The 27,152-nt window shown below is 37.2% G+C and overlaps 1 protein-coding gene across 1 annotated transcript; it reads left to right on the top strand.

Moving 5' to 3' along the window:
- The first annotated feature begins 7,756 nt into the window (after positions 1 to 7,756).
- On the top strand, positions 7,757 to 21,687 carry mfsd2aa (MFSD2 lysolipid transporter A, lysophospholipid a). Its single transcript, XM_059565932.1, has 14 exons — positions 7,757 to 8,022; positions 10,094 to 10,231; positions 12,925 to 13,049; positions 15,492 to 15,615; positions 16,064 to 16,142; positions 16,526 to 16,677; positions 16,769 to 16,859; positions 17,810 to 17,931; positions 18,365 to 18,448; positions 18,723 to 18,806; positions 18,894 to 19,006; positions 19,965 to 20,108; positions 20,239 to 20,418; positions 20,500 to 21,687. Exons 1-14 carry the CDS (start codon positions 7,933 to 7,935, stop codon positions 20,552 to 20,554), a joined length of 1,581 nt encoding a protein of 526 aa, XP_059421915.1. The 5' UTR covers positions 7,757 to 7,932; the 3' UTR covers positions 20,555 to 21,687.
- The last annotated feature ends 5,465 nt before the right edge of the window (positions 21,688 to 27,152 follow it).

The following is a 27,152-nucleotide window of genomic DNA, read 5'->3' as shown; positions in this document are numbered from 1 at the left end:
TTGCTCTGAGTCCTGCCACAGCACCACAAGTTGTTCAGAAAAAGATTTTATTATTTTACAGCTCGTGGAACACGAACAATAAAAGAAAGGAAGCATTAACTTCAGGAGAGGATAAGGCCAAAACAACAAACAAAACAAGCTAACTGGAATTAGTGACCTATAACTATACTAATAAAGAAGAGAAACAAATAACAGGTTTATACCCTAGCTCCCTTCCTAGCCCAAAAACAGGAGAAAACAGGGTTAAACAGAAATGGCATCCACCTCCCTACAGCTTCCAAATCAAAAATAGTGAACAAAACACAAGTAGGCAAATAAAGTAGCCACTAAGAGAGATGTTAATACTAGCAGCTACCAACTAAGCAACAAACTAAAAAGTGAAGGACAATACAAATCTCTTAAACTAAGATAACAAAAGGTAAGTATTAAAGAATCACAATAAATAAAGAAACAAAACTACTACAATACCAAAGCACAACACTAAGCAGCTCAACAACCACCAACTGAGACAACAAGCTGGGCAGAACACAGGCAACGCTCTGGAGAAAGCTCTTGGGGAAATGTTCTCTCTTCTCTGGTAGCTGGAGCTCTGCTTTTATTCGGACTCACTCTTGATTGGTAGGCAGGTACAGCTGGGTGCAATCAACTACCTGTCAGACAGTTTGAGTAGGAGAAGTCAAGAAAAAACACGGAAAGAAAACACATTAAGAGAAACTATAGATCAATAAAGACTTCGTCTCTGGATGTAACACCCCCACCCGTAGTTACAAACTATGATTTCTTGTAGTTTGTAAAAGAGAGAAACAAACCACACATTTGAGCGGTTCAGTCCTCAATATGAGCTCTTTATAAAGCATCTGCTACTACATTCTCCACTCCTTTTTTATACTTTATATCAAGAACAAACTCTTGCAGCATAAGAGACCATCTCATTAATCTCTGGTTTGAGTTTGCCATCCGAGACAGGAAGATGAGAGGGTTGTGGTCAGTGTATACAATAATAGGGCCCATATTACCGTTACCCACGTAGACCTCAATTTTGCAGTGCCAACAACAAGGCGAGAGCTTCCTTTTCGATGGTACTGTAAATTTCTTTGGCACCTGGTGAATTTCTTAGAGAAGTAGCATACTCGATGTTCAATTCCTGCTTTGTCATCTTGCAGCAACACTGCCCCGGCACCCACGCCGCTAGCATCCACCTGTAGCTTAAGGCAAATCAAAATTCGGAGCAGACAACACAGGAGCATGACATAACAGATCTTTAGCAGAATAAAATGCAGCTTCACACTCAGCATTCCACACAAACTTCTGTTCTGCTTTAAGGAGATCAGTTAAGGGTGTGACAACAGTGACAAAGTTCTTACAAAAGCCACGGTAGTACCCTGTCATCCCTAGAAAACGGCGCAGCTCCCGCTTGTTACTTGGCTGTGGGAAATCTATTATAGCCTGTATCTTAGCTTGCACAGGCCTCACTTGGCCCTGGCCAACTAATTTGCCGAGGTAGGTCACTCTTGCCTTAGCAAATTCACACTTAGCTAAGTTTAAGGTAAGCTTGGCTTCCAGCAATCGTTTGAACACCAACTGAAGACTCTGAACATGTTCCTCCAACGTGCAGAGTAGACAACGATGTCGTCTAGATAGACTTCACAGTTAGGCACACCCGACAGTACCTTCAGCATCAACCGCTGGAATGTTGCCGGTGCATTTCGCATGCCAAACGCCATAGATTTATACTGTAGGAAACAATCAGGGGTCACAAACGCTGAGATTTCAGAGGCACGGGGGGGGGGGGGGGGGGTGAGAGGAACTTGCCAGTATCCTTTTAATAAGTCTAGCTTGGTAACAAAGTTAGCCGACCCCACCCAGTCAACAGTCCTCAATTCGAGGAAGAGGAAAGGAATCAGGCTTAGTTACAGAATTCACCTGCCTAAAATCAGTACAAGATCGCCACGAGCCGTCAGGTTTGGGTACGAGCAAACATGGTAAACTCCACGGACTTTGACTTGGCACTGCAAAGCCGTGAGTCAACAAATATTCTACCTCCGTCTTCATAACCTGACGCTTATTGGGATTTGCACGGTAGGGATGCTGTTTGATAGGCCTGCATTCACCAACATCAATGTCATGAGTGACCACGGTAGTTTGTGATGGTACATCATTAAACAGCATATGATACTTTTCAATTAGTTGGACCACACGATCACACTGGGGGGCAGACAGAGAAGATAGATGTGACTGCAAGATAGGCAAGAGGGTAGAGTTAGACAGGATATCACATGAAGCAGTGGCATCTTTACTCCAAAGACCATCTAAATCTGGTCACTTTGGATGACTCTTGGCAAGCCAAAAACTGAACAGAACTTGATGAGCTCATGGGCTACAGTTTTAGCTTTGATATTCCGCAAAGGAACAGCTTCAGGGTAACGAGTACTAGCACACATAATTGTTAAAAAGGTATTGGTGTCCAGTTTTAGCTTTAGGCAATGGGCCTACGCAGTCAATAATAAGCCTCTCAAACGGTTCTCCAAAAACTGGGATGGGCTGTAGTGGAGCAAGTGGAATTGTTTGATTGGGCTTTCCACCTAACTGACAGATGTGACATGAGTGTACGAACCTAGACACAGCAGTTTTCATGCCCGGCCAAAAAAAAAAAAAAAAAGTGTCTGGCAATTCGATGATATGTCTTTGTGACACCCAAGTGTCCTGAACACACATGTTCATGGGCCAATTTCAAAATCTGATTACGGTATGCCTCAGGTAACACAATTTGGAACACGGTCAAAAATTCTGCATCTGTGGCACGTGGTCTCCACCAACGCATGAAAACATCATCCCAAAAATACCCAACTGTTATCTGAGGAATTACAGCCTTGTCCACAGTACCACCAATACATGTAGCAAGTGACTGATCAGAACGTTGTTCAGTAGCTAACTGGGTTCTATTCACTTTTAAAAAGGGAGTTTACCTTCACTACTCATGCCACTTAATTCTGACGAAACAGGACTGATATAGAGCTCACTCTCTACAGTCTGTGGCGAAGACAGAAAGGAATCAGATATATCGATCACATTTTCAAACTTCTGTGATTGAGCACGAGTTACTGCGCATGCTGGAATAGTAGTAGAATGCTGCATTAGGCCGTTTTGAGCAGACCAATCAGGATCTTCAGACACAATTGGAGAAGGAAAGACTTTGCCACCAGCTAAATCATTTCCTAAAATCATGCTTACCCCTTTGACGGGCAGTTGTGATCGCACACCAATGTTCACGCAACCAGAAACTATATCAGACTTTAAATAAATACTATGCAGCGGAAGTGAGATGCAGCCCAATTCAATCCCACGGACTAGTACACTAGAACCAGTGTAAGAATCAGCAGAGAATGGAAGCACGTTGTCTAAAATTAAGGACTGCGCTGCTCCTGTATCTCCAAGCATCAGGATTGGCCTAAAGTCAGAATCTTCAGAAAGAGCTACCGAGCTCTTCATTACAAATGGACTGAAAGTACTCGGGCCAAATTGTAAACTTACAGAACTCTGAGGAACAGCATTAACGAATGCTACGCTTTTAGATTTAGCAGAGTTTTTCTGTTTCCAGGCTTTGCAGTTTGAAATAAGATGCCCTGGATCAAGACAGTAAAAACATACCCGCTTATCCTCGATTTTCCTGGAGCCTTGCGAAATCGGTTTAACAGGGTTAGCCACAGACAAATTCTTAGCGAATTTCTCCTCAGAGGAGAAAGTTTTAACAAAATGCATAGAAGGAAAAACAGTTCTGTGCGTAAGCACATACTCGTCTGCCAAAACTGCCGCCTCAGCAAGCTTACTCACTTTTTGTTCATTCATATGAACTACGACGCCCTCAGGAACACAACTCTTGAAATCCTCCAGCAACAAAAGTTCCTGAAGTTCTTCAAAAGCCATGACCCTGCTTGCGACGCACCACTTCTCAAATAGTACCCACTTTACTCTTGCGAACTCAGTAAAAGTTTGGTTCGGCAGCTTCGAACACAGCCTAAACTTCTGCCTGTACGCTTCAGGGACTAATTCATAGGCACGGAGCACAGCGGATTTAACAGCATCATAATCTAATGAACTCTCAACTGGCAATGCCGCACATGCCTCTTGAGCTTTGCCAGCAATATTGCTCTGCACCAAAAGAGCCCACAAATCCTTTGGCCAGTTCAATTTTGTGGCAATACGCTCAAATGCTACTTAGTACGCATCCACTTCACCTTCACGAAAGGGAGGGACCAATCTCACATACCTACTCACATCAAACGCCGTTTCTACTGGTGCAAAAGCACTGTCTGAGGGAGGACGAGACCTAGGCAAAGGAGTCGGCCTATTATGAAGAGTCTGGGCTTCAAGATCCAACTTTCGAAGCTTAATATCTCGATCTGCCTCAATTTCTAGAGCGCTCAACTTTAACCGCTGAGTTTCATACTCCTGCTTCTTGAGCTCAAGCTCTAATTCTTTTAAACGAAGTGCAATCAAGGATCAGAACTTGCATCGCCACCTTTACTAGGAGAAATTGACTGTTCTACCGTAGCTTCCCCACCCACGTTAGAATCTACTGGCAAAATACCTTCTTGAACAAGCTTTCGGTACAACTCATCTTTTATACGTTGTTTCTTTGCCTCCTTGCTGACAGGAATATTAAAAAACTCTGCAATCACAATCAGATCTTTTTTTCTACACCTGTCAAACTCTTCCACTGTCGGAGACAAAGTAAACTTAACCAAATCAAATTCCATTATTCAAATTATAAAGTATACACTTCCTCACCCACACAAGTTCGAAGCTGCTGAAAAACTTACGACACTCAAATTTAGGTTAAGAGAAATGAACTAATATGTTCCACGAAATAGTTGAATGGACGAGCCCCCAATTGTTACGTCCCACATATGTCTAGGGGTAAATGTGGACGCAACAAAAGTAAAATATTTTAAAGAGCGTTGCTCTGAGTCCTGCCACAGCACCACAAGTTGTCCAGAAAGAGATTTTATTATTTTACAGCTCGTGGAACACGTACAATAAAAGAAAGGAAGCATTAACTTCAGGAGAGGATAAGGCCAAAACAACAAACAAAACAAGCTAACTGGAATTAGTGACCTATAACTATACTAACAAAGAAAAAGAGAGACAAATAACAGGTTTATACCCTAGCTCCCTTCCTAGCCCAAAAACAGGAGAAAACAGGGTTAAACAGAAATGGCATCCACCTCCCTACAGCTTCCAAATCAAAAATAGTGAACAAAACACAAGTAGGCAAATATTAAAGTAGCCACTAAGAGAGATGTTAATACTAGCAGCTACCAACTAAGCAACAAACTAAAAAGTGAAGGACAATACAAATCTCTTAAACTAAGATAACAAAAGGTAAGTATTAAAGAATTTCACAATAAATAAAGAAACAAAACTACTACAATACCAAAGCAGAACACGAAGCAGCTCAACAACCACCAACTGAGACAACAAGCTGGGCAGAACACAGGCAACGCTCTGGAGAAAGCTCTTGGGGAAACGTTCTCTCTTCTCTGGTAGCGGGAGCTCTGCTTTTATTCGGACTCACTTTTGATTGGTAGGCAGGTACAGCTGGGTGCAATCAACTACCTGCCAGACAGTTTGAGTAGGAGAAGTCAAGAAAAAACACGGAAAGAAAACACACATTAAGAGAAACTATAGATCAATAAAGACTTCGTCTACGGACGTAACACTAATTAATGTTGTTCAGTTGCTTTGACGCAATGTATTTTGTTTAAAGCGCTATATAAATAAAGGTGACTTGACTTGACTTGATTGTTAAAAAAAGGGGGTTGTAACCTTTTAGGTTTTATGGATAGAACTGAAATTGACCTAACCGAAGTAGCCTTTTGAAAAGTTACAGTTTAACAGCACAGATGTAGCAGTAAACCTTAATGTGCATAAGCGATGACAAAAAGCATTGTTTCTAACTTTTCAATGAAACCCCATGTAATGTGTCACATAGGTACAATACTGTCAAATACATTTTTACAATGAAAATCACAACAAATTTTAATACTTTTTTACAACGACTATGAAAAAAAATCCCTCTAAGTACTTTAATTGTGGCAAAATCCAGTACACTTAATACCTGACACCCATCCCTGAGTTTAAATCTTTTTCAAAGGAACATCATGTTAATGGATCAACACTTGTGATCTTTTCCTGCAGCTGTGATCTTTAGTCTTTTACTCAATCTCCATACAGTTGGTTTTGTAAAGTTTCCAACTTTCCTGACATTCCACAGAGTCTCAGCTGGATTGAGATCGGGCTTTGACTCGACCAATCCAGGATATTAGCTTCTTCCTCTTCTTTTTTTTTTTTTTTTTTAATTTTATTTTTTGCTTAAACCACTACAGCAGCTTATCTTTTGCTCTGTTTTCATTTATTGTTCTGCTGAATGGTGAATCTTCCTCCCAGTCACGCAGGCATTGTTAAACTTTGCTCCATCTATTCTCTCTGTTCTCGCTCGTGGCTGTTCAGTTTCTAATACTCAAAAATATAAAATCTAAAGAAATATATAAAAATACTCAAATAAAGGATGCCATTGATATAATGTGCTCTGTCAAATTGATCAGTTTGCACTGCACAAAATATATGTTTTGATCTCATATGATTATTTCCTGAAATTATTGCATCTTGATGGACTCAAAATTACTGCAAAAACAAATACTTTGAGATGCTCTGAACTCTCAGCTCATCTAAGTTCTTTAAGTGCAGTGTACAACATGATGGTGGTTTTCCTGCAAGGGGTTATTCTGCCCTCTCATCAAGAACCTTAACCACAGGTTGTTCCAAAGCAGATTTGACTCTGTAAAAAAAAAAATAATAATAAAAAAAATAAATAAAACGTTGATTGATAAAAAAAAGGTCATGGTCTGAATTTCTTTGGAAATTCAGTGGGACATTTCAATATGTAGACTTCAATAAGAAAAGAGGATCAGCAACTTTTAGAGGTAGAATGTAGAAGATTAATATTTATTTTCTGCTTTTAACTTTATTGATTTAATGAATAGAACTGATGAATAGAACCAAGTCCCTGACTTACTTTTTATTTTTCAAGAATCTGTTACAATATGTCACAATTTCATTGCAACTTTAATTTACACTTCTATCAATGGGAACAGTGAACTTATTACAGTAACATTCAAACAAAGTACCTGGCTCGAAAGTGATTTTGGGCTTACACCAATAACCCTCCTGTTACTAGTCCTGAGCTCTGGCCCAGGGCCAAATCATGATTCTATGAGGCCCCTGATTCTTTGGAGTATCCCCCACTTGTTAAACTTATCCTTATTAAGGGCAATTTGGCTATAGAATCAAAATAGTATTTTTACTATTAATATAGTAATAGCACAGTAAACGTGTCTCGTTGTCTTAGTGGTCATTTACACGGTTTTCAATTAAAAGTCACTTCTTTCACTAATCCTGGGCCATGCAAAAAAAAAAAAAAAAAATGTTTTTTGAGGGTCGATGAGGCTCTGGGGCTCTGCATTGGTCAATCATCAAACCTAATCTTTGCCACTATGCTTCACCAGACATATTTGTCATAATTAAAATTATTGCAATTATAAAATGTTTTTTTTTTGTGTGTGTGTGTGTGTGTGTGTGTGCGTGTGTGTAAATATATATATATATATATATGGTTGGGTGGGTGGATGGGTGTGTGTGTGTGTGTGTGTGTGTGTGTGAGTGAATTTATATAATCTTTCGATCCGTGTCAGTGGGGGAAAAAATCCGCGTGGGCGTTGACTCAGTCAGCAGCATTCAAACGAGGCAGAAGTAGATTAGCATCTCGTTCTTCGCTCGTGGAAGCAGCACTTTATCAAACAGTGTTATTTAACCTGAACACAAGCGTAAAGCAGCTCGATCTGCTCCTGAAATAAAACCCCTTTGATTAGTGTTATGGCAAGAGGAGAGGGAGCCGAACAGTTCTCATCCGGTTTGTTACATACACCCAAAACTGTGAATGAAGATGGAATCAAAATTGCCAAGGTAGGTTAACGTTACCTGGATAAGAATTAAATAATTTATATTTATTTTTTGGCTCCAAGTCGCTAATTTCAGAGCACATGGTGGGGTTTATTAATAAGGCGAGAATATAATAATTACAGCAGCACGTGCTGTACACTCGCGTTGATGTGGGTTTTGCGGAAGAGATTACTTGCTTCCCACAACTGACATTGATATCATATTTGTAAACATGGAAATATACGTTCAGCCGATGAACTGTATATTTGTGAATATACATATCTGTTTGTAATGCACACTTGCAATGCTTCATTATGGCGTGTCTGCGAAGAAAAGCCGGATTTAAAGGGGACGTGTTAATTTACCCCGGGGAGTTTGACTCGACAAGCAAACAAGATGTATTAAGGCATAATTTGCTGTTATCTACTAGGTGTTATTGGCTAACCGATTACAAAAATGTATACGTTTTCAGAAATGCATGCTGTCCTTGACGTAAATTAGTTATGACTCTTAGTGGCCGCTGATTACAGAGCAAAAATTGTGAACTGTCTCATGCTTTTCCACATCAAATTCAAACCTACCCCTAAACCTACCCCTCACAATAATGCAAAACAATCATTATTGATATACAGTGGGAAATTACTCCATATTGATGTGCGCATGCACAGTAGTTTTAGCGGTATCCCTTTTACCCTTAACCAGTGCACTTTTGATAGTAATAATAACATATATATAGAGAGAGGGACTAATGAAAATAATAACAATAAACTGTAATTCTCATAATGTGAGATCAGTCTTTCACAGCATTTTCCAGTCAGAGAAAGTTATTCTTTAAGCATCTCAAAGTTGTTAACTAGACCATAGATACAGTCGGCATCTAGTCATAGCTGGGGGCGTGGCGAAGGGCGGAGTCGGCGTGGGGGAAAACACAGCGAACATTGTGTGTATCTGAATGACAAAAATGCACATATTGAGCACTCATTCCCAGAGACACGTAGAACAATTGTAGTCTCTTTTAACTTTAATATTCATATACACTAGTCCATATCGATATTTTATTCATTTTACAGCCCTAATGTAGATGTATTAATTCAAAAATAGCCAAATTCCGTGACCTTCTGCTTTATACAGCAAGTTCTATTTTCGACTGGATTCCACGATTCAATCGTTTCGCAAACACAGACGGGGTGAATTTATGAATGAAAGTGTAAAAGTTCTGACACAAAACTAAGTTGTTACTTGTCCAAACGCTTTTTAAGTGGGTTTATGTTCGACACTAGGCTAACGTTACATAGTTTTGCTTCAGGTAGAATGATAAGGCTAATTATATATGCATGCCACTTTCTGAAACAACCTTACACCGTTTTGACAACGTTAATAATGAACACGATGTTAATATTGCCTGCCTGTGATGAAATGCCGACTGCACACATACACGTTTTGTCTTGGGATTCCACAACTTCCCTTGATCATCCTCACAATTTATTGCTTGTAGCCATTTTGTCATCCTTTCCGGCTCTGTATGTTTATTAGGAAGGATGTAGAACTTCAATTCATAATTTGTTGGTTTATTGGAGGTACAGAAAACGACACAGCAACTCTTCGGCATGATTGTCCCATGTATTTCAATTGGCGCCAAGGCAATGTTTTCCCCCACGGGCTAAATTCACATCACGTGACGGGGCGTTCCCGGGGGCGTTCCCAGACCAACCGTCTGTATCTATGAAAGACAATTGTGCAAGCAGTGACATTAGAATGAAGATACCCTTAAAATGCATGAAGAAGTGTTAAAAGTCCAGTTTAAGTGTAATGTCCCTGCAGAGGGTACTTGAGGGCTCTTATCACTGCTGGACTGAAATGTTTAGAGCACCCCAGCAGTTCTGAATGGTCTTTGATTCAGAGTACTGGGATTTTTTTTTGTAAAGCTTTAAATGAAACGTTACATAAACGCAAAGAGTCCAAACTAAATCAGCTCCTTCGGTTAGAATTTTATCGTGTCCTCTTGCGGTGAAGAGTTAATCTCTCATGGTTCTTGTTTTCCTTAATACAGTCATTGTCCATCTCTTCGTAATCTCTGTTTTTGTCCTCCTTTCAGGTCTCCCCACAGCAGGAGAGGAAAAGAGCTCTGACTGTGTGGAGCAAGGTGTGTTTTGCAATCGGAGGGGCTCCGTATCAGATCACAGCCACTGCCCTGGGCTTCTTTCTGCAAATCTTCTTGCTTGATGTGGCACTGGTGAGCATACATATGGGAACGCTATAAGTGATTGGTAGAGGATCTCAACACCTGATTATAAAAATAAACTGGCTCAGTGATCGTTTTTGTTTCTGTATCATATCACTCCATATCGCTAGATAGAATGATGAGAAAATTATCTCTCCTTGCTGTAATCAAACAAAGCAAGCAAACAATGGCTCAGAGCCCCAGGTCAAGGGCAGAAACAAGTGTGGGAAAGAGAGAAAGAGAGCATGTGAAAGGCCAGAAAGAAGACATAAACTTGATCTGTCTTACTGTGTGCACTGCATCCCTGTGACTTTAACAATTCTCAGCTCCAGTTATCTTGTTCAAACCTTCTGCTGCCTCATTATTACAACAGTTTCCATAGCGATAGCCAATCAGATCTTCTCATCGGAGTCAGCCGAGCAAATGAAGGATTGGCACCAGATGAAGTGTGATGTGGTTGAAGAACAATCAATTATTGGCTTGATATTGCACATTTTAATTCATTATCATAATCATTAACACACTGGTTTGTAGCGCATATAGTTTTAGTGTTTACTTCACTTTGTTATTTTTCTAGTTATTTACCAATAGTGGCTTATAAATTATACATTTCACACATTCAAACAGAATAGCTTGCTTTTGTGTTTTTATATCTAGAGCTGTGCGATAATGTAGTTAAATTTTGCGTGGGTATAAACGAAAGAATCATGTAACCAGGATTTGCTAGATAAAATCTCTTTTATGTGGGTATACTGTACATATGAATAAACATATATTTAACTATATAATAGAACGGTGTGATAATAGGCTACAGTTTACATTTTATGACCTTTTTCACATTTTTAGGTTTCTCAGCAGCAGAAGTCATCATGGTTGGGTAAACTTTGAGAGCAGTGAATGGGAAAGTACCACAGACATATTTTCCAAATACATTCCCAATTCCCATTTGCTAAAATGGCAATAGAAAAACTTCACGATAGTTTTTTCACAACTTTCAAAAAAAGGAAAAACATTGAGAGAACCTGAATGGCAGTCAGAAGAGAGAAAGATATCAAACTTACCATCCCTCCCACAGATGCTGCATTAGAAACCCCCTTGCATTCGTATTAACTAGCGGTTGTTTTTTTTGTAATTTGATGCAAACATGATAGTGTCATAAATGAACATACATTTAAAAAATCACAGTCTTGTGAAAAGTGTCCAAACAATCACACAGCTGAGAATTGCTATGTATGTGCAACTTTTTCGTTTATATACAATCATAGTCAAAAATATTGGCACCCTTGGTAAATATGATCAAAGAAAGTGGTGAAAATGTATCCGCATTGTTAATCCTTTGATCTTTTATAAAAAAAAAATCACTAAAAATTTATCCTTTCATTGGATAATAATAATTTAAAATGGGGGAAAATATCATTATGAAATAAAGGTTTTTATCAAATACTCGTTGGACACAATTATTGGCACCCCTAGAAATTCTTAAGAGTAAAATATCTCTGAAGTATATTCCCATTCATATTCACAATTTTGAGCACTCCAGCGTGATTATAAACATGAAATTATCCAGCCATGGCTTCCTGTTTCACAGAAATATAAAGAGGGGAGAAAAAAAAGCCCAAATTCCCTTAATCATCCATCAAAATGAGAAAAACCAAAGAATATATTTCTGATGTGCAGCAAAAGATAATTGAGCTTCACAAATGATTTAAGTGGCTTTAAGAAAAGAGCTAGAACAGTGAAAATTCCCATTTCCACCATCAGGGCAATAATTAAGAATTTCCAATCAACATAAAATGTTATGAAACTGCCTGAAAGAGGACATGTGCCTATATCATCCCAATGCACGGTGAGAAGGAGAGTTTGAGTGGCTAAAGACTCTCCAAGGATCACAGCTGGAGAATTGCAGAAAATAGTTGAGTCTCAGGTTCAGAAATCTTTAAATAAAAAAATTGTCAAACAGCACCTACTGTACATCACCATATGTTGTTAGGGAGGGCTTCAAGAAAAATTCTCCTAGCTCATCCAAAAACAAACTCCAACATATTCAGTTTTCAGACATGACTGGAACTTCAAATATGACTGTCTTCTATGGTGAGATGAAGAGGAGAAGCACCAACATGGAGATGGGAATCTAAAGGGTCTGGAGTGATTCTGGATGAAGGAATGGTCTCTGACCCCTTGTCCGGTATTCTCTAACCTCATCAGGCATTATAGGAGAAAATTTAGAGCTGTTAAATTGGCAAATGGAGGTTTCAAAAAGTATTAAATAAAAGGGTGCTGGTGTGGCCAATGTGTATTAGAGAAAAACATTTATTTCATAATGATATTTCTCCCCATTTTAAATTCTTATTATCCAATGAAAGGATACATTTTTGTGAATTTTTTAAATAAAAGATCAAAAGGATTAACAATGCAAACCTTCTTTGATCATATTTACCAAGGGTGCCGATATTTTTGGCTACGACTGTAATTCTGGGTGATACTATTGTTTACATTCAACCAAACACAGACTAGTTACACACACTGTATTGTGGTGAATTATGTCTTTTAAGGTGGGATGTTCCAAACAATTAAAATTTTTCTACAGTAATTCCACTGGAATCTGTATTTAGGACCTTTCAGAGAGAATTACTACATGTACTGTAAATGTTACATCAACTAATGACTGAATCTGTTTTTTTGTTTTTTGTTTAAACTTTTTTCAGTTGGATCCCCTCAATGCTTCTGTTATCCTGTTTATGGGTCGGGCCTGGGATGCTGTGACTGATCCTGCAGTTGGGTTTTTAATAAGCAGAAGTCCATGGACACGGCATGGTCGTATGATGCCCTGGTATGTGATAGTCAGAAATGCACACATTGAAATGATCCAGTAATGTCTGCTGGATGTGGAATATGCATGTAGTGTTTTCTAAATTCATGAGGAAATGAAAACTCTGCATCTATTAAGCTCTGGGACTGGGTGGGAATTTACAAAGAGAGAAAAATGAGCAGTAGCCATGGTGATAGAGCTGAGTCCATCTGCTCTGGGTCGTGTACAGGAGGTTACAGGAGAGTGTAAAAGATCACCACGTGTTATCATTTCTCTGGGATTTTGCTAACTGTTTATGCATGTACTTTCTGGTTGTTTTTATAAGTCTTCATTATGAATTCATTATAACACTATCCAGCCTAACAATTCTGAGAAAATTATACTTGTTTAATGGTGTGAAATAGAAATTTTTTAAGAAAACTAATGGATTGAAGATTGTCACACCAATATTTAGTTTGTGCAGTATGAATACAGGCATACAAAACAAGATATGATCTTTATTTGAAGTCAAATAAAATGCAAATTTATTGTTATGTTTGTAAGGTGTGTGTGTGTGTGTATACTATTAATGGCATGTGGGAAAACAGATGTTGAGTGCAGTAAAAAAAAAAATAATTCCTCTTGCTTTCTGATTGGCTTAGTCGACCACACCACCAGAATTGACCAATCAGAGTGTAAGCATCATACAGGAGAGCTGAGCTGGGCAGTTTAAAATGGTGGTTTGTTAATTATGCTATTAAAGTCTATGGTAAGACACTGTTTTAGTTTTAGAATAGACCACATTATAAATACTTATTTACAATCTATTTAGTAGAAATGTATATATTTTTTAAATGTATTTAAATAAAACAAAAAAAAATAGAAAAAAAACAGATTATACAAATTAATAAAAATTTAATTCAATTGGAACCACATATACTGGCAATATCTGAAGTCTGAGACATTCTACGTATGTCTTTTTATAGGATGTGATGCATTGTGTATATATAGTTTTTTTTAGTTTTTTAAAATTTAATACAAATACATTCCACATACATTCCACATATTTTGTTTTGACTGCGTTGTCCCTTCTAACTACGAGATTAAAAATTAATTTGCCCTTTCAAAAATCAGTACCTGCTGTCAATGAATTGATGTAGTATCATGAAAAGCATGTATTGTGGTGCTAAAGTGCTCTGCTAATCACCTGGTTTCTGTAGGGTATGCACTTTAAAAGCCTAGTGAAGACATCAGTCATGCATCTGCAAGACTGAATAAGACATTAACCGTTCCCTGTCTGCACATCAGGCAGCCGTCTTATGCTGGTGACTTCACTGCTGTTTATGCGGTGCTGAACAGTGATGAGTACACACTACCATATACACAGTCAGTCAATAATCAATTATGATATTAATATAAATGTCCCGAATTGCACAAATGTTGCTTCATTTATAGACTGACATTGCTTAAAGTAATAATACATTACATATATTCATTTAGCAGACACTTTTTAATCTAGTCATGCACCAAAATAATTGTTTGTCGAATACAAAATGAAACTTTTTTTTCTTTTAGCTAAAACCAAAAATGATGTTTTGAGTTATTCAGTTTGGGTGATTACATAATTCAGGATGCTGTTCTGTCATGTGGTCAAGGTGATAAATTGAACCAGTTATAGTTGGCTAATTTTGGTCATGGTGAAGCAAACACTGCTGTTGAATGTCCCTGATTAGATCAATGATTTTGCTTTCAAAAATTCTTTGATTTTGTGTGTTTTGGGCAAAATGTTGGTGCATCACTCCTTTCTATTAGAATGATTCCTTAAAAGGATTTCCCTTCTTTTAGTCACTTGTTTGTGACTCATAACACACAGATTGTGCTGCAAAAAGTATGCAATGGAGCACACACCATGGAAAATACTGTATTCCAAAATGAAATATGGCCAATACATATTCTGTAGTCTCCTCTGCCCCTGTGTTGATCATAGATATGAAAGAAGAGCTCATTGTAAGATGTTTTTCTCTCCTGCTGTATACACTGCCATCATTGTCAGTTTGAACTTTCGATTTCAAAGTGTCTCTTAATGGTCACTGTTTTCCTAGTTTCTTTGAATGGATTAGTGTCTGGAGTTTTGAAATAAGGTGGTGTGATTAGAGAAATCCTTTTCACATCCTGCCAAAGTCTAGCTGGCTCGGTTAGGTAAACATCCAGTGAAACCCTGCGCTAGAGAGGCTCTTGTTTAGAGCCACAGGGGAAAGATCAGGAAACCCTAAGAGATGAGGTTCACTTCATTACCTCACTTAACCTCATACAGATGAGTAAACTGTGACCATATTCAGCCTCAAAACTTAAATGAGCAGAGATGTGTGGGATTTTTGCATCAGTTCTTAACCGATCTGTGCATTCCCGGTTCTACCTCTAAAGCTTAACATCTGCAACAATCCTTCATACAATTAGATGAAGATGACTGTTTTCTCTCTGCAGGATTCTGCTGTCCACCATACCAGCTGTGTTGTGTTATTTCCTGATATGGGTAGTTCCACCTATAGAGCAGGGAAAGATGATGTGGTATCTGCTCTTCTACTGTCTCTTCCAGACTCTCCAGACAGTTAGTACACATTCTTGTAGTTTTTGAGGAATTCAATTTAACATTTAACTGTGATGCTATATATTTATATACTTGTATGTCAACTACTTATCAAACATTGAGACACAATAAAAAGGGTTTATCTAAATTATGCTTAAATGTCTTTTCAACTAATTACTTAAATACTCATTATTTAATGTATTTATTTTTTATTTATTTTATTTTTTTAAGATGTAGGACAAGATGCATTGGATGCATCCAGGAAACATGGCAAATCATAGCAAAAATAGTTTACATCACATATTCATACTTCCATTTGTGTTGTTTTGTTGTTTTAATAATAAGAATGAGAAGATGTTTTCAAAAGTTTGACTGGTATTGCATGATAATTGCATTTGTTAATTTGCATATTTATGCCATTCTGTTGTGAGCCAGCAGTGAGTAACTGTGTGTGTGTGTGTGTGTTTAGTGCTTTCATGTGCCTTACTCCGCTCTGACCATGTTCATCAGCAATAAACAGCAGGAACGAGATTCAGCCACAGCATACCGTAAGAGCATTTACACTCATTGTTATGCTTACTGTTGCAATCAGCTAGAAAACACATGCAACAACAACATTATAATTATAAATACATTAAACATTTTTTTCTTATTATCAATGTTGAAAAAAGTTGTGCTGTTTAATTCTTTTGTGGAAACCTTTATACATTTTTTTTAGGATTCTATGATGCACAAGTTAAAAACAACAGGATTTAATTGAAATATACATTTTAGATTATGATATAAGTGTTTTTTACTGTCACCTTTGGTCAGTTTAAATGCATCCTTGCTGAATAAAAGAATTAATTCTGAATGGTAGTATGTTATGTGTGACACCTGTTCTTCTCAGTGTATACAGTCTGACTATTCTTCTGTTCTCTTTCTCTCTCAGGCATGACTGTAGAGTTATTGGGTACAGTAGTTGGCACTGCCATTCAGGGGCAGATTGTAGGCATGGCCAACACCCCCTGCATTAACAACACATCCCCGACCAACAGCTCCAATAAATCTCAGATCTTTCTGGATAACAAAGCTTTTAATGAGGTGAGATTAAAAAGGCAATTTTAAACAAGAAGACGGCTTCATATCACATCAACATCTGGCACCTCAATCATCGTATCTTTCTCTTTCATAGAGGGATGCGTATATGATTGCATCTGCAGTCATAAGTTTGATCTATGTCCTGTGTGCTGTTGTGCTGTTTTTTGGAGTGAGAGAGCAGGACAGTGAGTTACTTTCTTTTACATACATATTCACATTATTCACACTGAATCTTTACAAAATATGGAAAAATAAGCCTAGAGAGACCAGTTTACAGCAAGGAATAGCGATATGATGGTAATACTTTTATTACATTACAATAGGACAATATTTGACCAAGACTTTTTGAAATTCTGGAATCTGAGGGTGCAAAAACATATTAAATATTGCGAAAATCACCTTTTTAGATGTCCAAAATAAGTTCTTAGCAATGCATATTATTAATCAAAAAATGAAGTTTTGATATATTTACAGTAGGAAATTTACTAGATATCTTCATGAAACATGATATTTACTTAAATGTCCTAATGATTTTTGGCATAAAAAAAAAATCTATAATTTTGACCCGTACAATGTATTTTTTGCTATTGCTACAAATATTCCCCAGCCACTTAAGATTGCTTTTGTGGTCCAGGGTCACATATTTGAAGTATTATCAATGAACATGGATTAACAATAAACAAAAGAATATTTATAAAACATTAAACCCAGATTAAAAAATGCTATTTGTTCAGTGTTTATTGATGAGATCAAATTAATTAATAATGCTAACGAATTGAACCTTACTGTAATGTATCATCTGGTGCATTACCTGTGCAGGTAAACAAATAAAATATTTCATATTTGTATTAAGTGTCTTATAATTTTTTGTAGATTGTATTTTTAAATGATTTATAATTTTACATTTTTAGAATTGTACACATAAAATACAAATGTTATTTTTATCATTTAAATGTTGTCATGTTATAATTTGAAATATTACCCTCTCTGGAACTCCCTGCAGTTCCCTTCATGAACCCCCAGGGGGTTCCAAACCCTGGTGTAACTGTAGACTTTTACATTCACAAAGAAACATGGTGCATCAACATGAAATGTGTATTTTGATACATTTATTGATTTTCCTTGTCTTTTTCAGATCGGGGTGGTTTAAAAGCACAGAAGCCTGTGTCATTTCAGACCGGTTTACGGCTGGTGATGGGTCATGGGCCGTATGTTAAACTGGTGCTGGCCTTCCTCTTCACTTCTCTGGCCTTCATGGTAAGAAAGCACTTTAGAGATTCATCTAAAACATGTCACATTTGTTCTGAAATGCTTAGTTGTACAGATGTTCATTTCTGTTGTATGATGAGATCTCATCCGACATAATTTACAAAGATGCAAACTAGACAGTTTTTCTGGTGATATGTATGAGAGAAAGCAGTTTCTGAAACTCACGACAGCACATCTCTACATTACAGAGATGAGCTCTGTGTGTTAAAATAAAGAGAGAGAGACAGGCTGCCATGCAAGTGATTAGTTTTAACATAGTATATATTGTAACATAGTCAGCATCAGGACAGGTTTGCAGTCAGAGGTGAAGTTCAGAATTGTTTTGAGACTGAGGTTGGGTTTGAAATGAAGACACTGTATGGGCAATAATCATCAGTCGCTTGATGGAATCTCATTTCATCAGTATGTTTTCCTTTCTCAGCTGCTGGAGGGAAATTTTGCTGTGTTCATCAAGTACACACTGGGATTCAGAGAGGATTTTCAGAACATCTTACTGGTCATCATGGTGAGATTGTTTTCAACCGAGTGTTTTTGTGCTTCTGAATTGTTTGGTTTGGTGTTATAACAGCACTCAGCAGTTTGGATGAGGTTAGAAGTCTCCTTAGTGATGAAAGACATGCGTTTCTGGTTTAGAAGCAGATGACTTTGAGCTGACAGATGAAAAGACTGTTTAGAACTTCAGCAGTGTTTGCACTATTATCTTGGAGTTGCATAATATGGTAAAGAGGTTTTGTGGGGGGTCAAATATAAATAACTGTTTGTGTGATTTGTCTTCCCAGCTGTCTGCCACTCTTACTATTCCTATGTGGCAGTGGTTCCTCTGCCGGTTTGGCAAAAAGACTGCTGTGTACATTGGAATACCAGTGAGTTTCTGAAGCTTGTTATACATTAGTGTGAGATGTGTGTGTTGGCAGCCATGCTAAATCGTGTGCATGTGTGTGTGTGTTTAGTGGGTGGTGCCCTTCATGGTCCTGGTGGTGTGTGTAAAGAGTAGTCTCTTGGTGTCCTACATCGTATCAATCGCAGCTGGTGCCAGTGTGGCAGCGGCCTTCCTCCTGCCCTGGTGAGTGTTTTTCTGTGCCAGTTATAGTTAAAGAGAAAGAGGACAGAGGTGTTAAAGATGTCTGCTAGCTGATATTAAAATGAAGCATCTATAACAAAAGGCTATAGAAATATGACTTCCCAAAAAGAATCATGAATGGGGAATATTTACATTTATACATTCAGCAGACATCTGTACCCAATGTGATTTGATTTGCTAGTTGCTAATGCATGGGAACCAAACTCCTGATGCTAGTGCCATTCACTAATATGAACGTAAATCATTCATACAACTAACAATACACTTTTCTTATTTTGCTGAAGATTATTCACATTTTTGGTACAATGTTAAAAAATTTGTAAGGAAAATGTATCAAATGTTCTGAATATGGTAATGGTAATAATACATTTAAGACATTTGGATTGTTTTATGTTTAAAAATAAATAACTGTAAAAACAACACAAAAAAAACTAAAACAAATATCCACATAGTTTATATATGCACTGCCATTGGGGTCGATAAGAGATTAATAGTTTGATTTAACAAGGATGTATTAAATTAATCAAAAGTGACAGTACAGGCACTTATAATGTTAAAGAAGATTTTTATTTTAAATAAATGCTGTTCGTTTGAAATTTCTATTCATCGAAAATCCTGAAAACTGTATCATGGCTCTAAAAATTTTAAACTGCTATTTTTAGCATTGATTATTAAGATTTTAGTTTTATTATGTTTCTTCTTATCATGGAAGTCAGCATATTAGAATGATTTCTGAAAGATCATGTGACACTAAATACTGGAGTAATTGCCGCTGAAAATGTGGTTTTGTTATCACAGAAATAAATTTAATTGTAAAAAAAAAAAAAAAAAAAAACGACAACACTGAAGTAGAATAGATTCATCTGATCCCATACCAGGATGAATGTAAGCATTATATACCAAGTTCATAATTTCACACATATAGATGCTTCTATTTCAGGTCCATGCTTCCAGATGTTGTAGATGATTTTAAAGTCCATAATCCCACCTCTCAAGGCCATGAAGCTATTTTCTACTCTTTCTATGTTTTTTTCACTAAATTTGCCTCTGGAGTGTCGCTTGGAGTATCAACACTAGCATTAAGGTAACTTTATATTCCTCAGTGTGTGTATTAAAAAGCCCTTTTATGGGTTTGTGAACTGAGAATGAGTAACATTCTGGCCTTCGTATTTCATCTGCTCATATTTAGGTTCTTCTGATTTTTGTTCAATTAGCTTTGCAGGTTATGTGACGGATGTTTGTGTTCAGTCTGATTCTGTGAATCTGACATTGAAGATGCTGGTGTCAGCTGCTCCTATATCACTTATAGCACTGGGGCTTCTCATCTTTAAAATGTATCCAATCAACGAAGAACGCAGGCAGTACAACAAGAAACAGCTGCAGCTGCTACTGCGGTAGGACATATACTTACGATTTTCTTTTTTTTTTTAAAGGTCTTATGAAATTACATTAAGAGGACTGTTTCTTACTTAAAGGAACGAAGAACAAGAGTCTGAGATGGAGGCCTTGAAGCCTGACATCACAGCATGAAATATCAGCTCTGACCTACAGAGGGCGCCACAATACATCTTAACAACTGCAATGAGGAAATCTATCAGCTGAACTTCCAGAGACACAACTTTCCTCTCATTCAGTTGGTTAACTGGACCAATGAAGGACCGTGAATCCTAAACAAATCTGCACTACTGTTTTCACAGCTACATATTTACACAGCTAACTAAAATATCATATTTGCTGCTTTCAGTAACAGTCACAGCTGTCCCTGGGAGAGAACAATGGAGACTTGTATGATCAATATGAATTTCTACTAATACATCATATTTTGTTGCTACTCTCTTTTCTCGTTTGTGATGATGGATTCATATTTTGGTTTCTGAATGTAAAATGATGTGTTGGGTTGCAGTTGTTTGAGGACGTTTTTCCTCACTGTGGTGAAGAATTGTTTGTTTTTGCACTTGGGGTGAAATATTAGTGGAATGAAAAAAAAATGTTTCTTTAAAGACGGCAGTTTATAACGTGAGGAAGATGAAACTTATTTGTCTGCTTCAGTTTTTTTTTTTTGGTTCTGTGTTTATTTATAGTGCCTTATACTGAGTAAGAAAGTGAAGAGATTTTCTAAAAACCTGATCAAATTATATTATAGTAATTAACCTAAGTAAATTTAAGTCACCGCTCATATGGAACATCAGTTCTCTGAATCTGTGAAGCTGTGCCAGAGATTCATTGACAGATTAAAGGAATGTTTAGATGAAAATTTTTAATGTTCTTTGGTGCAGTATTTCACCAACATGAAATGACGGTATATCTGTATGTGTATGTGTGTGTTAAAAAGCAGTTTAATTTCACAGACTGTGGATATAGTGAAATTACAGATGGTGCTGTGAGCTCAATTTCCATGCTCCGAGATCTAGAGTGGTCTGAGTTATGGACGTTATGTGCAAAATAGTTGTCTGTAATGTTATGAACCTTAAGTTTATTCTCCCTGTAAATACTGAGCTGAAATGTCTGGAAATGGTCATAATGGAAATTTTCTTGGTTTGTGGCGCGATCCTCAAACCAGGAATCACTGTAAAATAGAACTATACTTTACTGATTATTCCTTTTAGATTTTTAGTGGTTATTATAGTCATTACTTAGCCTAATAAATGAAAAATATATATTAATCAGTGAAGGTCTCTTTTATCACCTCCTTAAAAGTCCTCACATAGCCTACCTGCACAGATTTACAGCTCCAAGTGATTTTATATTTGATAGTTTCACACACACACACACACACACATATATATATATATATATATATATATATATATATATATACAGTGTCATGTGAAAGTTTGGGAACCCCTTGCAGAATCTGTGAAAATTTGAATAATTTTCGCAAAATATGAGAGATCATACTAAATGCATGTTATTTTTTTATTTAGTACTGCCCTGAGTAAAATGTTTACATTTAGTCCACAAGACAAAAAAAAAAAAAAAAAATTCAGAAATTATTAAAATAACCTAATTCAAAAGTTTTTCAGTTCTTAATACTGTGTGCTGTTACCTGGATGATCCACGACATGTCTTTCTGTTTTGTGATGGTTGTGCATGAGTCCCTTGTTTGTTCTGAACAGTTAAACTGAGCTCTGTTCTTCAAAAAAAATCCTTCAGGTCCTGCAGATTCTTCAGTTTTCCAGCATCTTTGCATATTTGAACCCTTTCCAGCAGTGACTGTATGATTTTGAGATACTTCCTTTCACACTGAGGACAACTGAGGCACTACAACACAACTAATAAAAAAGGGTCAAACATTCACTGATGCTCCATATATATATATATATATATTTCAACAAAATAAGAAAAATTCGGACATCTTCATCCTGTTGAAATGTTTTCACCTCCGGTATTTTGTTCTTTTTGTAAATTGAGAATGAGGAGTCACATGCCGATTTGAGTTGATTTGGGAGGAGTCTGAGCAGGGGGGCAGGGTTTAATATTTTTTGAAGCACCCCTGGGCGCCGCCATTGGCTAGCGGACCCCCACCTGCTGTTAGCATTCCATTGACTCCCATTCATTTTTGCATCACTTTGACAGCGAATAACTTTACATCTGAGGCGTTTACCTGCACAGCACTACTCGCTGGCCTCCGTTACACTCACCCCCCCTAAACCTCACTCCCATCCGGGTCACGGCACCAATGTAACTCCTCTCTCCCGGGTCCTCTCTGCTGCTCCTCGCACTCGCTCCGAGGGGGCTTGAACCCGGGTCTACAGCATGGGAGGCGAACGCACTAACAAGGAGGCTAAATGGCTACAGCCACTAGCGTCTGTCGCTAGTGCGTCTCTTGACATCAGGGAGTGAGGTTTACCTGCACAGCACTACTCGCTGGCCTCCGTTACACTGGCAACCTTTTACTGTCTACAAGGCAATCGGGGGGACGTGGAGGCATAAAGTCAAGGGAGATAATTATTCAGAATACTTACCAAAATTTGCTCCTGTTCACGCTCGCCTTCTCTGCAAGATTCGGTGGGTGATTCAGATTTCTCTTGGCACAGCGGTTAGAAGATTTCCAGGTTGCTCAAGTGACATCTACGTCATCAAGCTCAGTTTGAGTCTGCGCAGTACGCCCGACCCCCAGGAAGTGTGTGCTTCTAATTGACTTCATTTTTCTCCGCTCCCCGCCGAGTCCTGGCAAGATGGCGGATAGGGTGCATCATATGTTGTGAGCTCTTGAGGACTGTCCCAGTTTTTTTTTTCATGTTACACTTTCCAGTCGCTATAATGTGTTCCTTTTGAAGTTGAATATATTAAGAATCTGAAAAACAAAAGAAAATAAGGTGCACCATGACTACAAAAAAGAATCTTGCTTCATGCCGCAGTAACGAGGTAGTTGATGGCCATGAGTATGCTACGAGGATGGAAGTTTCCACTGAGAATACTAAAAGAAAAGATCCTTTCTCGCCGGTAAAGAATGCACCAACAGTTAAGAGGAACGATACGGGGACAGAAGGGAAAGAAGGAATGAATGCAGTCTTAGAAGCAATAAAGCAGCTAACGGATAAGGTGGACATACTAGGTACTCAGCTACAACAGAATTCCATCATGTTAACAAGTATAGCCAAGGCAGTTGAGTTCAACGCGGCTGAAATCAAGGACTGCAAAACTCAGTTACAGTCTTCGGTCCGCAAAGTATCGGCTTTAAAGAAAGATAACAAGGAGTTGATGGAGCGTGTCTTGGAGCTGGAGAGATACAAACACCGATGGAATCTGAGGATTCATGGTCTAAAGGAAAAGGAAGGTGAAGACATACGTGAGGCGGTTGCACAGGTGCTGGTGAAAATTTCCCCATCATGGTCCTCGAACATCAATCACATTGTTGACTCGGTTCATCGAATAGGCAGAAGTGAAGAAAATAAAATAAGGCATGTCATCATTCAATTTACTCAGAGAATACACCGAGATGCACTGTGGAGAATGACAAAGGACCACGCGATCTGCAAAGAGCTTCGTATCAACTTCATCGAAGATCTCTGCAAAGCCGACAGGGAGACCTGAGCTGCTCTGTGGCCAAAGATTAAAGAAGCTAGAGATGCGGGGAAGCATGCGTACTTCAGAGGAGGTGTTGGATATATAAATGGACAAAGAGTTACTTAGGAACACATAAGGTTTATGAACAAATGCTTTAGAATTTAAGGCTTGAAATAACCTTTTGATAAATAGAATTTGTTTGGAGGGTCATTTTGCATTGAATGCAGTTTGAAGGGACAGTGCCTGTTTGGGCTTTCATTACTAAATTTTTTCCGAAGTATATTTTTTTGATCTGACTAATATTTGTTGGCAGTTGCCAGTTTTGTTTATGAATAATTTAGTTTTTTCTTGTATTTCACTTAATGTTAGGGGCTTAAGAGAGAACACTAAGAGAAAGTCATTATTTTTGTTTTGCAAGGGCGAAAAAGCACAATTTATTTTGCTGCAAGAAACACACTCCAAACCAGAGGATGAAAGATTTTGGATAAATCAATGGGGAGACAAAATCCTTTTTGATCATGGGTCCACTAAATCAGCAGGTGTGGCTGTTTTGTTTTGTAACCCACCTGGTAAATTAGTGACATCTAAATTCGGCAATAATGGGCACTGGTTAAGCTGTGTCATGAATATGGATGGCCATTATTTTATTATGTTCAACGTTTATGGTTTCAATAACGTAATTCAAAACAGACAGTTGATTTCAGATGTTTCCAGTGTCATTGTAAACCTTAAACTAAATTATCCGACTGCTAATATAATTATGGGTGGTGATTTTAACATGGTCAGTGATGAATGCCTTGATAGTTATCCCTCCAGATGTAGCCTTAGTTCTTATAACCCTGTTTTAACTGATTTCTGTCATACTCACAATTTGCTGGATCCTTGGCGCTTTAAATATCCTAACATGAAACAGTATTCTTGGTTTAAGCCAAATAATGTAGTCAAGAATAGATTTTTGGCTAATTTCAGTTTCTATTATTAATTTTGTCAGTGATTGTTGTATGTCAGCAGCTCCTCTTACAGATCATCCTGTTATTAAATTAATTTTTAAACCTCCTGGTGTTAGCCGACAAAATAAAGGATATTGGAAATTCAATTCTAATTTATTAAAATGCCAGTCATTTAATGAGGGTATTAGGACCATGGTCTCTAATGTGATGTCTGATGAGTTAATAATGTCCTATATCTCCAAATGGGAATATCTTAAATTTAAAATTATGCAATACTCAATTAATTTTGGTAAAACACTGAATCGAAGTAACAAATTATCTGAATCTAATATTATTAAAGAAATAAATGTATTTTATAATAAAACATCACCTACTGATAATGAAAAACGAAAACTACAAAGTCTTCAAAACAAACTTGATGAAATCTTTGTAAAGCAGAAGGAGATTTTATCAGGTCTAGGGCTAAATGGATTGAGGAGGGGGAAAGGAGTACTTCCTATTTCTGTCGGTTAGAAAAAAGAAGGCAAGAGAAAGTTTCAGTTAAAGCCTTTTTGATCCAGGGCCAAGTAATTACTGATCAAGCTTCAATCACTAAGGAAGTTGTTTCCTTTTACAGTAACCTATATTCCTCAACCTTTTCTCTGGATGATACAACATCCTTTTTTGACCTTATTAAAGACTTTATTCCCCATATAGATGATGATTGTGTAGCACTGTGTGATGCAGCTATTACATCTGATGAATTGGATAAAGCAGTAGGTAGTTTATCTCTAGACAAATCTCCAGGGTGTGACGGCCTCACTGCAAACTTTTATAAGCACTTTTGGAGCATACTTAAAGAACCTTTTATGCTTATGTTAAAAGAAGCAACAGAAAATATGACATTTCCATCCACCATGAAACAAGGTATAATAACTTTAATCCCCAAGCCTGATAAAGACCCTAAAATTTTAGATAACTTTAGACCAATTACATTATTAAACACCGATTATAAAATTGTAACCCTTATATATGCTAATAGATTAAAAACATTTTTACACAAAATTATAAGTGAATCTCAATCTGGCTTTATGAAGGGAAGATCTATATATAATAATATTCGATTAGTGTTTGATATTCTAGATTATAGACATCTAATAGAAGACGATGGTTTTATTCTCTTTATTGACTTTTATAAGGCATATTACTCAATCAAACATCCTTTTATTTTTGATTGTTTAAGATTATTTGGTTTTGGAGATAAATTTCGAAACATTATAAAATCTTTGTATGAAAATTCTAATAGTTCTGTTTCCTTGTCAGGAGGTACATCACCAAGATTTTCCATCAGTCGTGGTATAAAGCAGGGTTGTCCTATTTCCCCATTTCTTTTTATTATAACAACAGTACTGCTTTCCATCTTTATCAAAAACTCAACGATAGCCCCACTAGAGGTACTTGGTCAGACACTTATCATCAGTCAATTTGCAGATGATACTGCATTTTTTATAAAGCAATTATCAGAAGTCCCCAAAATACTACAATCTATTCACATTTTTTCCAAAGCTTCTGGTTTAAAAATAAATCTGACAAAGTGTGAATTAATACCAATCCATCAATGTCAATTAACTGAGGCTTATAACATCCCTATAAAATCTAGAGTTAAATATTTAGGCATGCTTATTTCAAAAGACTCCTCTGAAAATGAACTTATGAATGTGTGCAATACAATAGATAAATGTCAAATTAAACTCAACTCTTGGTTATTAAGAGATATAAGTTTATTAGTATTTTTGACTAAGACTAGGTTAATCTATCCAGCATACACAATTGCTATTTCAAAAAGAGCTATTAAAAAAATCTATCAAATTAACTTTTGGCTACATCTGAAAAAAGAAGACCCATTATATGAAGAGAGTAGAGATGATAAAACAATATAAAGAGGGAGGTTTACAAGCTATTGATTTTGACTCCCTAAATGGGACCCTTAAAATTAATTGGTTAAAATCCCTTTTAAATAATAACAGTTTTTGGTTTCATATTCCCAGAGAGTTATTTAAGAAATTAGGAGGAATAGAGTTTCTTTTAAGATGTGACTTCACTGCTCAACGTCTCCCCAGTTGAAAATTATCCCAGTTTCACCAACAGGTCTTGTTATATTGGAAGATTTTATATAACCATAATTTCAC

This window comes from Carassius carassius, chromosome 14, assembly GCF_963082965.1.
Source record: "Carassius carassius chromosome 14, fCarCar2.1, whole genome shotgun sequence".
Lineage (NCBI taxonomy): Eukaryota > Metazoa > Chordata > Actinopteri > Cypriniformes > Cyprinidae > Carassius > Carassius carassius.
Note: the sequence above shows the minus strand (reverse complement) of the source record. Positions and strands in the feature narration are given on the sequence as shown.